At 43.4% G+C, this 12,297-nt stretch overlaps 1 protein-coding gene across 1 annotated transcript in view; it reads right to left on the reverse strand.

Annotated features, from left to right (window-relative positions):
- LAMA3 (laminin subunit alpha 3) overlaps nucleotides 1-12,297 on the reverse strand; it is a 509,154-nt gene that overhangs the window by 217,896 nt on the left and 278,961 nt on the right. Inside the window, exon 38 of the mRNA XM_033933874.1 lies at nucleotides 4,818-4,979. Within this exon, the coding sequence (XP_033789765.1) occupies nucleotides 4,818-4,979 (162 nt within the window). The remainder of the gene's footprint in view (nucleotides 1-4,817; nucleotides 4,980-12,297) is intronic.

Below are 12,297 nucleotides of genomic sequence, written 5' to 3' on the forward strand. Positions count from 1 at the left end.
AATTTTTTTTTCTAAGAATCTCTTTTAAAAGATTGTGGACTAAATATATTGGAAGTATAAATGAATAACCAAACACTGATTTAAGTGGAATTGGTTTATAAGTTTTCTTTTTAATAACTTATGTTAATCTGAATGCAAGTAATGTATTGCTTGTTTGTATTGATAAAATTGAATAAACAAATAATTCGAAAAAAAAAAGAGAGTATACTAAGAACATAAGAATAGCCTTACTGGGTCAAAGCAATGGTCTATCAAGCCCAGTAGCCCGTTCTCACGATGGCCAATCCAGGTCACTAGTACCTGGCCAAAACCCAAGGAGTAGCAATATTCCATGCTACTGATTCAGGGCAAGCAGTGGCTTCCCCCATGTCTTTCTCAATAACACAATATGGACTTTTCCTCCAAGAACTTGTCCAAACCTTTCTTAAAATTAGCTACGCTAATCGCTCTTACCACATCCTCTGGCAACGCGTTACAGAGCTTAACTATTCTCTGAGTGAAAAAAAATTTCCTCCTATTGGTTTTAAAGGTATTTCCATGTATCTTCATCGAGTGAAAAATCGATCCACTTGTACCCGTTCTATTCCACTCAGGATTTTGTAGACTTCAATCATATCTCCCCTCAGCCTTCCTTCGGGAGGTTGTGTGGCATAGCTAGTTACAGCCAGGCTGGTAGAAAGCTTTCTAGCTTGGAAATAGAGCAACATGACCTATATTTTTACTAACCCAGCCTACTGACAAGGTGAGGGAAGCAAAGTTGCAACTGGGAAGCTGAGTCATCACAAGCAGTCCATCAATGGCACTAATACTTGGTTTCAATCTGCAATATTATTTCCCTTTGCATGCAAAAAAATAACTTGACCTGCAACTTTAATTTTCCAACAATGAAGAGGATGGACAGTGATGGAAGTTGTCATGCCTCTATATGGTATATGACAGGCTCCAAACAAATATAAAAAGGTACAAAGCTTATGGTTTATAGTCGATTTATTTGTATCCCGCTTTATACAAAGCGGGTCACAGTAAATACATACACAATTACAAAACATCATTACATACAATACAGACTAAGCAAGACAATGAAAACATTTCAGCGACCAGCGCTTAAAAGACTCAATTTCCATATTTCATCTTGCAAAATAGAAACCTCTTCAATAATTTCTTTAAATTGTACACATTTTCCTGCTCACGCATACTGTATATGCTGGAATCTCATTCATTGGTTGTGTTCCTATACAGGAAAACATGCTTGCCCTGGACACTTTCAACAATTACTTAACCAATGGAATATACAAATCAATGTGATCCACAGAACGCAACTTTAGAAGCAGAACACTATCCACTAATTACTTTGGCGCTAGTCCATGTACACAAAGATACACTATTATAAACAACTTATGAAGGCAAAATACATTTAACAGCTTTAACAGAACTCTGTGAGCAATTGAACATATCACTTTTCCACATAGTCCCCATGCAAGATCGTTCAACTAGCTTCTGCATTCCTGAAGAGAAGTTTTTCAGGCGCTACAGAAGTTAGGTAAGCATTACTTCCTTTACTTCAGCATGCTTTGTCTTTTATCCTCCAGGTTGCAGTGATGCTCCCATGTCTTGTCGCCGGTGACAATTCTCTCCAGATACTCGGATCTTCTTCACACCATCTCAGGAACTGGGTCGCAACCTCCGCACGCTATTGCTTGTGCAGATGAGTAAACTGTTTGGGAACCCATCGTGCACAGACTTTCAAGTATCCCCCCTGTCCCCCACCCTGTTTAATATCTACCTCGCCTCCCTGGGAAACCTCCTACATAACCTCAAGCTCAAATTTTTCATCTATGCAGATGATATTACAATAGCCATCCCACTAACCAGTTTCACACCAGAACTACTCGCCTCCATTACAAGTATACTCAATCAGATAGAACTCTGGATGCTATCCTACAGACTAAAACTAAACCCTGACAAAACAAAATTCTTCCTAGCCACCCCCAAAGACAAAATCAAAGACACCACAATTCAAGTGAAAGGAATGATCTTTCCCCTCGAACAAACCTTAAAAATACTGGGAGTCATGCTAGACAAACATCTATCCCTAGAAAATCACACCGATCCCACAGTCAAGAAAAGCTTCTCAGTGCTCTATGTCTATGGGACGGTAATGGAATGGACATCAGGACATGATAGTGCAGTATTTTTGTAGAGTTTTTCTACAAAAGGGCCTGTTTTTCGTATGATTCTGGATAACTCTAGTTAGATACAAGCATATGTGTCAGTTAAGGCCACGCCCAATAGAAGCGTACGAAAACTGGTGAATAAAAATCTGAATATAGATGTAGCCAAAGCCAGAAAAACACACTACAGATTAATATTAAGGGAAAATATAATAATATTCTTTTTATGTACTTTGCTATTAGGCTAGATCATGGAGGAAATCAGGATATACATGGACTCCATTTTGTTCTCTGTTTTTCTATGTCTTCTGTGTCTTGGACTCCATTTTGTGTCAGTGATTTTCTGTCTCTGTCAAGTCTTTGTTCAGGTTTCCCGCTTCTAAGCCATGTGATTCTAATTGATACCAGATGTGCCTTAGGCTGGCTAGGAAGAAGTATCCCAAACTAAGATATAACATGCATTAAATATGAATGAAATATGAGTTATGAATCAAGTTATGAATGAAGGGCCCGAAAGTGTGTGATTATGTGTATTGTATGGCTGTGTATTGAACAAAAGAATGGGTTTTGAAAAAACATATTATATATATTTGCAACCTAAAGAAATTCAATGTGCACAACATCTAGAAATAATTAGCAGTCTCTAGCATAGAAAGGGGAAAAACAGCCCCTCCTTCTCCTCCAGGATAAGGCTTCTGTGTGAAGATCAATGAAATTTGAAACTGTCAGCTCAGGGAGAGCCTTTAAGAATGACAGGCAGGCTGAGAACATTTCAGCAGGCTTAGAACATTTCAGCATCCTTTTAACAAATGATTCTCTTGAATATTGGATGTTATAAAATGTAAATGTATATTCAGAAATGAATGTAAACAAAATGAATATGATTTCTGAAACTTTTAAATGTAGAGAAATGTATTTGTCTAACTTTTAAAGACCACCTCTGTTTTTGGTTGGCCCACGGGCCAATGATGTCACACTGAGCCAAAGGTATATAATGGGGTGTTTCGAAATATTGAGCTGAGCTCGTTATCAAAAGGCCAGCATTTTGGCAACTATAACGACTCCCGCTAATGCAACTGCTAATGCAATTATGCTTTATTCTTTTGGTTTCATAATGGAAAAATATAAACAATAACTAATAAAATATATAATTATATTTTGGTAAAACCTTTGCATTAGCGTCATTGTGCATGCTTTTTGTTATTTTTCACACCTTGAGTGAAAGCTAGCAGCTTAATTGGCAGCTGCAGCTTTATGAGTGCGCAGGCATCCAATGCCCATGTTCACCTTCCAGGGGGCTAAGCTGAACCCATGGCTAGCCCAAATGGTGCTTGAGGCCCCTACCTACCTCGGCTTCAGAAAATTACTCAAAACTCACCTATTCCGCAAACAGGACCCTTAACCTCCTTCCTCCCGCAATAAACCGACACCCGCCCCCACCCCCTCTTACTGCTCTTCCCCTTCCCCCCGCCCCTATTTGGTCTCTCTCTCTCTTCCCTTTCAACCTCACCTTCTTCATTGCTTGCAACTCTGATAAAATGTTGTAAATCCGCGTGTCATCTCGGATCTTAATTAATTGATGTGAACTGCCTAGAACTCCTTGGGTATGGCGGTATACAATAATATAATAATTATTATTATTATCATGCATTATGGCAAATGCAGATCCACAGCCGATATCCAAATTTGCAGCCAATTGAGCGTTGTCCGTCAGTCTTCTCTAATCAAGGCATCCACCCTGTCAATGTGTTCTTGTGTGCGCTATGTTGATGGGCGACCAGAATGATCTTCTTCGGTAACACCTGTTCTTCCCGCTTTAAACCTTTTTACCCATTCATAAACTTTTTGTTGATTCATGGTACTACAGTATGTCCATACCGTGTCTATATCCAGCAGTGATTTTCCACAGGTTTCACTCCCTCTGCCAAAAGAAAGCAAACTACTGCACATTGTTCTTTGATGGTGCAATCTTGCAATGGATCGTCCATGTTTCTGAATTCGTGGCTGCCACATAACTAAAGACCGAACGATCCAACAGGCAATGTATGAAAACATATGTTGCATTTCGCTAGCTCTGTTCTAGTTATTGTGTAATTTAACAATTGCCTTTAATTTTTGATTTGCCCTCGTATATTCTTTATAAACTCTGGCTTTTGTTAATGTCATTTCTTATTGTTTTAGATTACATGACTCCTGAACCAGGCATTCCTTGCCAAAACAGAGATTCTGTGTTGAGTCTATTATTTTCTAATGGTGCCTTATTATAAGCCTCCTAGTGTTTTATAGGATCTTTGCTGGGCCATATGATATTTCCACAAAGGCAAAAACCAAAACCCAAAAAAATTTCTGAAGTCTTTAATATAAACTTAACAAAATCAGCAAAAAAATATGATATTTGTCATCTTGATAAACCTTTGTTTACCTCTCTGGTGGCTTTTATTATTTATATTGGAAAGTCTTATGTGTCATCTCCTCTTTTGTGTTTCCTGGATATGAAAGGCTCCTACATATGTTTAGCACATTTGGTCTTGGGTGATATGTGACAGCTGAGAAAGGTTAAAGGAAACAGGTTTGAAGAAGACCCTTATCGAGACAATAGCATGGAACATTGTGTCAAAACCCTCAGCAGTCGAAAACAGTCCTTACCTTATCTCCCAAGTAGAAAGGTGGTGCCACCCAGTACACATTTTGCATGAACGTGGGCAGTTCTTGAACATCTGCAACCACACTGTTACTGTTGGGATTGAAGGTCGCAGGGATATCGTATTTGTCCATTGCCTCCAGATGCCAGTTCCTCATATTCACCAACTGATAAATCAGAGCAATACATTGTTTCAAACAGCTTTGTTCTATGTGTCATTCCTAGTGCTCACTTCACGACCTGCTCATATTTTTTTCAGTTTGATCTGTATGCCCTTGTGGCGAGGCAGTGCAAACCAGAAGTTCCCCATCTGTAGCCCTAGGAAACTTGTGCATGGATTTAGAAAGGATATTTCAGGGGGATCTACAGCTAGGACATTCAAAGGTATAAAGCTGAAGCCAGCAGCTTGCAAGGGATTCTATATATGAAGCAGTGGTAGTACATGCATCAAGAAGACGGAAAAATATCACTTGAACTAGCTTTTAAGGTCAAGCCTAATCAAGGGGCCTTTTTTTTTTTTTTTACTAAGATGTGCTATGAAATGGGATTTGTGCATCCTAATGTAGGGCTTTCCTATGCACTAAGGGGCTCATAATAAAAAAAAACCAAACGTCTAAAAAGTGGCCTAAATGGCTACTTGGACGATCAAAAAGCCTGATCGTCCAAGTACCCATAATCAAAGCTGGTTTTAGACGTATCTAAAAACAGCTTAGGCCTTTCCCCTGTCTCTAAACGCACAGAGAGAAAAGAGGTGTTTTTAGAGGAGGGGAAAGGGCGGGAGGTGGGCCGACCTAGACCTAGGCATGCAACAGGTATAACCAAAACTTTAGGCAGGTTGCCTAGTCGGCACTTATACGTTTTGACTTAGACCAACTCAAAACAGGTATAAGTGCCGAAAAAGGAGCTGCTAAGCTGATGGCGGCTAATGCGATCAATCCAGTGGCCCAACAACCTAGCCACCCACCCCCCCACTGCAACCATCACAGCAGGAGAGATGCCTCATCTCCCCTACTGCGATGCGATCACTCCTCTACCTGAACTGCCGTGACCCGCGGCAGGAGAAATGCTCAATCTCTTCTGCCGCGGGTTGTGGCAGTTCATGTAGAAGAGTGATCGCATCGCGGCAGGGGAGATGGCCAATCTCTCCTGCCATGATACATCACCCCCCCCCCCCCCCGACAACATCGGGGCAAGAGGGAGCCCAAGCCCTCTTGCCCCATCAACAGCCCCGACTACGATTGGGGCAAGAGGGAGCCCAAGCCCTCTTGTCCCGTCGACAGCCCCGACTCGATCGAGCCAGGAGGGAGCCCAAGCCCTCCTGGCCACACGACTCCACCCCCTACAAGATCGGGCAAGAGGGAGCCCAACCCCTCCTGCCCAAGCAGACCCCCTACCCCCCACTCCCACTAAAATATGGGCAGGAGAGATCCCAGGCCCTCCTGCCCTCAACTCAACCCCTCCACAACCGCCCCCCGAACCCCTGATCTCCCCCCTGCTGACCCCACGATCCCCCCACCCCCAATCCCACTCCCAATACCTTGAAATTGTTGGCCGGACGGACGAATGCCAAGCCCGCCTGTCCGGCAGGCCAGCCAGCTCAGGAATGGGTCCAGATTGGCCCAGGCGGCTAAACCCCACCCACAGGTGGGGCCTGAGGCGCCTGGGTCAACCAGAATAGGCCCAGGAGCCTTATGCCCTTCCTGTGGGTGGGGCCTTAGGCACATGGACCCAACCCGGCCCATGTGCTTAAGGCCACACCCACAGGAGGAGCTTAAGGCTCCTGGGCCTATTCTGGTTGACCCAGGCGCCTCAGGCCCCACCTGTGGGTGGGGTTTGAGCCACCTGGGCCAATCCGGCCCCATTCCTGAGCTGGCTGGCCTACCAAATGGGCAGGCTTGGCACTTGTCTGTCTGGCCAACAATTTCAAGGTATGGGAGGTGGGATTGGGGGTGGGGGGGTCGTGGGGTTGGAAGGGGGTCATGGTTAGGCGGGGGTGCCATTTGGGGGTTCAGGGGGGGCGGGTTGAGTAGAGGGCAGGAGGGCCTGGGATTTTAGTGGGGGTGGGGGGTAGGGGGTCCTCCTGGGCAGGAGGGGTTGAGCTCCCTTTTGCCCGATCTTATAGGGGGTGGGGTCATGTGGCCAGGAGGGCTTGGGCTACCTCCTGGCTCGATCGAGTCGGGGCTGTCAACGGGGCAAGAGGGCTTGTGCTCCCTCTTGCCCTGATCTTCATCGGGGGTGCCGTGGGGCAGTAGGGCTCGGGCTCCCTCCTGTCCCGATAGTGTCGGGGAGGTCAGGTGCCACGGGGCAAGAGGGCTTGGTCTCCCTCTTGCCCTGATATCGTCAGGGGGGGTTGGGGATCACGGGGCAAGAGGGTTTGGGCTCCCTCTTGCCCCGATGTCGCCGGGGGGGGGGGATTCTGTAACCGGTGTTGTTTTTGACAGACACCGGTTACAGAATCCAGCTTTTAGGCAAAGGACTGGCTCCTCCTTTGCCTAAAAGCCCTTGTTTTGGACGTTTGGAGCTTAGGCTTTTTTTAGTTGATTATATGGTATAAGTTTAGATGTAGTGGTAGTCTGGGTGTTTAAACAGCTGAACATAGAGGCAGGCCATTATCAAAATAAACCTCCTTTTTTTTTGATAATGGACATTTTCCCTGCTTCTACTGTCAACGTTTAAGGCCTTAGGCCAAAAGGGGACTTAAGACGTTTTTTTTTTTCAATATATCTTGTTGTATTATATGCAGTTGCCAAAGAAAGGGGAGGGGATGGGTTTATAATTGAGAAATAGTTGGTATACTTATTAAATATTATATACTGTTTCAAGATTATAGTAAAAGATTATATAATGATACGTTATATATATAGTAATTTATGAAGGAATATCAAGTGTATACGTAATGAAACTATATTAATTTAAGTGGTACACTTGTTGTTATATGAAAAATGAATAAAAAACTTAAAACCAAAAAAAAAGACTTTTTAAAAAATTATTATAGAAACATAGAATATGACGGCAGAAGAGGGCCGGCGGCCCAACAAGTCTGCCCACTCAAGAACCCTCCCTTCCTGGTGTACCCATCTTTTATGCATAACTCTGTAGCCCCTCTAAGCTCTTTTTCAGTGCATCCATAAAATAGTGCATTTTCAATTTTTTTTATTTATTTCCATGTTGTGCGCTAATATTGTCAAATAATTGATGTGGGAGAACTTACTGCCTCCTATTTAGGCAGCGCTAAAGGCTCCTGCATTAACCCTGCATTATTCAGTTAGCTACCTGAATAGTGCTTCCACTCCCATACTCTGCCCTTGACATGCCCTTTCCAAAAAATTATTATTTTTTTTCCCAATTCTTTATTATTTTCAAAACTTACAGTAAGTGTAACAATAAAATACAACATTTTCTTCAATACCACACTTAATACTCTATTAATAATCTACTTCAGAATTAATTCCCTCCTAAACAATCACAATATTCAACATATAAAATTTCTATATTGACCAAATTTATTATTCTATCATACTCCCAACCTCCCCCCTACCAGATGTGCATGTTTATAGGGGAAAACAATATTAGATGTTACAATATTTTGCTAATGGCTCCCAGATCTCCTGAAATTTTTTTAAATTCCCTTTCTGAATGGCTAATGTTCTTTCCATTTTATATATATGACACAATGAACTCCACCAAAAACTATAGTTAAGCCTTTTCCAATTCTTCCACTTGCTCGTAACTTGTTGAATGGCGACTCCTGTCATTATTAATAAAAACCTGTTGTTCTTAGCTGATATTTGACTTTTAGCTCTCATTGATACACCAAATAGCACAGTATCATAGGATAATGCCACATGATTTTCCAATAAACAATTTATTTGATCCCATATTGATTTCCAAAAAGCCAAAATAAGTGGACAATAGAACAATAAATGATCTAAAGTCCCTACTTCGAGATGACAATGCCAACATTTATTTGACTTAGAGCCATCTAACTTTTGTAACTGAAGAGGGGTCCATAATGCTCTATGTAACAGAAAAAACCAAGTTTGTCTCAAAGATGATGACATTGTACATCTCAACCTCCAAGTCCAGATTTGTGGCCACTGAGATGCAGAAATTTGGTGCTTAATCTCAATACTCCAAATGTCCCTAAGCCCAGTTTTTGGTTTCTTATTTATAAATCCAGCTATCAATTTATACCACTGTGTGGCCTGATGTCCCAGGAAGTCCGCCTGAAAGCATAAGAATTCCAAACTATATTGATTATTTAAATTTTTCCATTCAGGGAATCCCACCTAAATGGCCTGCTTCAATTGCAACCATCTAAAACTTTGTGATTTATTAAGTCCAAATTTGTTGCAACTGTGAAAAGTCAAGCAGCTTACCGTTAGATATTACATCCTCTAAAGTACGTATTCCTGCTATCATCCGATGCTTCCAGATGACCTTAAATCGGGCAATTTGAATCTTGGAGTTTAGCCAAATGGTTTGATTTGTTGATTTGTGAATTGGAATAGGTGTTAAATTATTGATATATCGTACTGTTTTCCATGTATCTACTAGAATTCTGTTTTTTTTAATATAATCTAGGCATTTTGATACTGAGAACATGGCATAATCACAAAGGAAATATGAGTCACCATTCCAACCATAACCAATCTGGGATATTTTCAATGGGCTCTGGGAGGATCCAATACACACCTTGGCGCAAAATATAGGCTTGATGATACCTATAAAAATTGGGAAAATTTACCCCTCCCTCCGTAATTGGTTTTTGTAAAGATGCTAGGAGTTTTACCCAGGCAAATAAATTTTGTGAGAATGCTATTTAACTTTTTATAGAAACAAACCACAGGCAATATCATCATTTTAATAGTTTGAACTCTCCCCCACCAGGAAAGATGTAAAGGACGCTGTCGGCGTCTGATTTAAAGTGTGATCGGATTTGCTACACCCTGAGGCAGCTTTATAGTGAAACGCTGGCCACCGTTGGTGTACCGATCTTGAAGAAAGAAAGATAAGTTGTTTTTCTTCTGTCTCACACATATTTTTCAAAGCAATTGAAATCAGCACATTGTTTGAACCATTTTTACTAGGAGGTTTTTAGCCAGTGAAGTGACCACTCGAATACCGCTATTCCACCATTGTGGAGGTGGGCGGGCCCCTGTGAGGCTTTTTTTCCTCCATTAAGATTGGTTTATGTGCTCATGCTTTAATAATACTGCAGTACCTTTTTGATTTTCCACTTTTGTGAAAGTGTATAGTTGACTAAGGATTCCATTGCTCACACATTTCTGTTACCTTCTGTAATAAAAAATTTTCATTCACTTTCATTGTTTCATCCAGTGTGTTCTTTATCCAAATACCTAAATAGCACAGTTACTTACTGTAACAGGTGTTATCCAGGGACAGCAGACAGATATTCTCTACATGTGGGTGACGTCACCGATGGAGCCCCCTAGCGGACGTTTTTGCAAGCAGACTTGCTTGAAGACTTTCAAGCTTGCGATTGGCCCGCGCATGCGCGCGTGCCCCTCTCACCCGGTCTAGGACATGAGTCTCCTCAGCGTGTCCTCAGTTCAGATAGCTAGCAAAGAAGCCAACCACGGGGAGGTGGGTGGGTTGCGAGAATATCTGCCTGCTGTCCCTGGATAACACCTGTTACGGTATGTAACTGTGCTTTATCCCAGGACAAGCAGGCAGCATATTCTCTATATGTGGGAGACCTCCAAGCTAACCAGAATGGGATGGAGGGACAGTTGGCAATTTAGGAGAATAGATTTTGCAAAACGGATTGGCCAAAATGGCCATCACGCCTGGAGAAAGCATCCAGACAGTGGTGCGAGGTAAACGTATGAACTGAGGACCAAGTGGCAGCCTTACAGATTTCCTCAAGCGTAGTAGAGCGGAGGAAAGCAACAGACGCCGCTATCGCTCTGACCTTGTGGCCCATGACTCGACCTGGCAGGGAGAGACCAGCCTGAGTGTAACAGAAACAGATACAAGCGGCCAACCAGTTAGAAATGGTCCGCTTAGAAACAGAGCGACACAAGCGATTAGGATCAAAAGAGAGGAACAGCTGGGGATCAGAACAATGAGGAGCGGTGTGCTTCCAGTAGGCCAGCGCACGCTTACAGTCAACAGAATGCAGAGCCACTTCTCAGGGTGAGAATGGGGCTTCGGAAAAAACACAGGAAGAACAATGGATTGGTTGATGTGAAACTCAGAAACAACCTTAGGCAAGAACTTAGCATGGGTACGGAGAACCACCTTATCATGATGAAAGACAGTGAAAGGAGAATCCACTACCAAGGCTTGAAGCTCATTGACCCAACGGACAGAAGTGAGAGCAATAAGAAACACAACCTTCCAAGTAAGATACTTCAAATGAGCCTGCGCTAGCGGCTCGAACGGGAGTTTCATCAAACGAGCAAGGACCACATTAAGATCCCAAACCACAGGAGGAGGTTTAAGGGGCGGATGAAAGTGGAAAAGGCCTTTCATGAAGCGGTAAACCACAGGATGAACAGAGATAAGCTTCCCGCCAATCAGCTGATGAAAAGCGGCAATGGCAGCAAGGTGGACTCGGACCGAGGATGACTTGAGTCCAGCGCCAGATAAGTGTAACAGATAGTCCAGGACAGCAGATAAGGAGGCAGACAGCGGCTCCTGCTGTCGAACAACACACCAGGAAGAAAAACGGGTCCACTTCTGATGGTAACATTGGCGAGTGGACTCCTTCCGAGACGCCTCCAGGACATCCAGCACAGGCTGGGAGAACTGGAACAAGGGCATCAAGTCTTGAGGAACCAAGCTGTTAAGTGTAGAGACTGTAGGTTGGGATGAAGTAGAGAACCCCGACTCTGCGTAAGCAGAGAAGGAAAAACAGGCAGAAGAAGAGGCTCCCTGGAACTGAGTTGCAACAGAAGGGAGAACCACGGCTATCGGGGCTACCGAGGAGCTAGCAGAATCATGGTAGCACTCATGGACTTAAGCCTGACGAGAGTCTTCAGAATCAGAGGGAATGAAGGAAATGCATACAGAAAGAGGTTTGTCCCATCCAGCAGGAAAGCATCTGCCTCGAATCTGAATGGGGTGTAGACCCTGGAGCAGAAGCGGGGTAACTTGTGATTGTGGGGGGACGCAAACAGATCGACGTCCAGAGTCCCCCAATGAGCAAATACCAGACGCAGGGTCAAGGAATGGATGGACCATTCGTGAGGCTGCAGAAGACAACTCAACTTGTCCGCCAAACAATTATGCTAGCCCTGAATGTAGACTGCTTGAAGGAAAATGTTGCGGCGGATGGCCCAATCCCAGAGCCGCATCGCCTCCTGGCACAGGGACAGGGACCCCGTTCCCCCCTGTTTGTTGATATAATACATGGTGACCTGGTTGTCCGTGCGGACCAGTACCACTCGGTCACGAAGCAGGTGACAAAAAGCCTTCAGGGCGAGGAAGATCGCTCGAAGCTCCAGCAGGTTGATGTGA

This window comes from Geotrypetes seraphini, chromosome 2 (assembly GCF_902459505.1).
Source record: "Geotrypetes seraphini chromosome 2, aGeoSer1.1, whole genome shotgun sequence".
Lineage (NCBI taxonomy): Eukaryota > Metazoa > Chordata > Amphibia > Gymnophiona > Dermophiidae > Geotrypetes > Geotrypetes seraphini.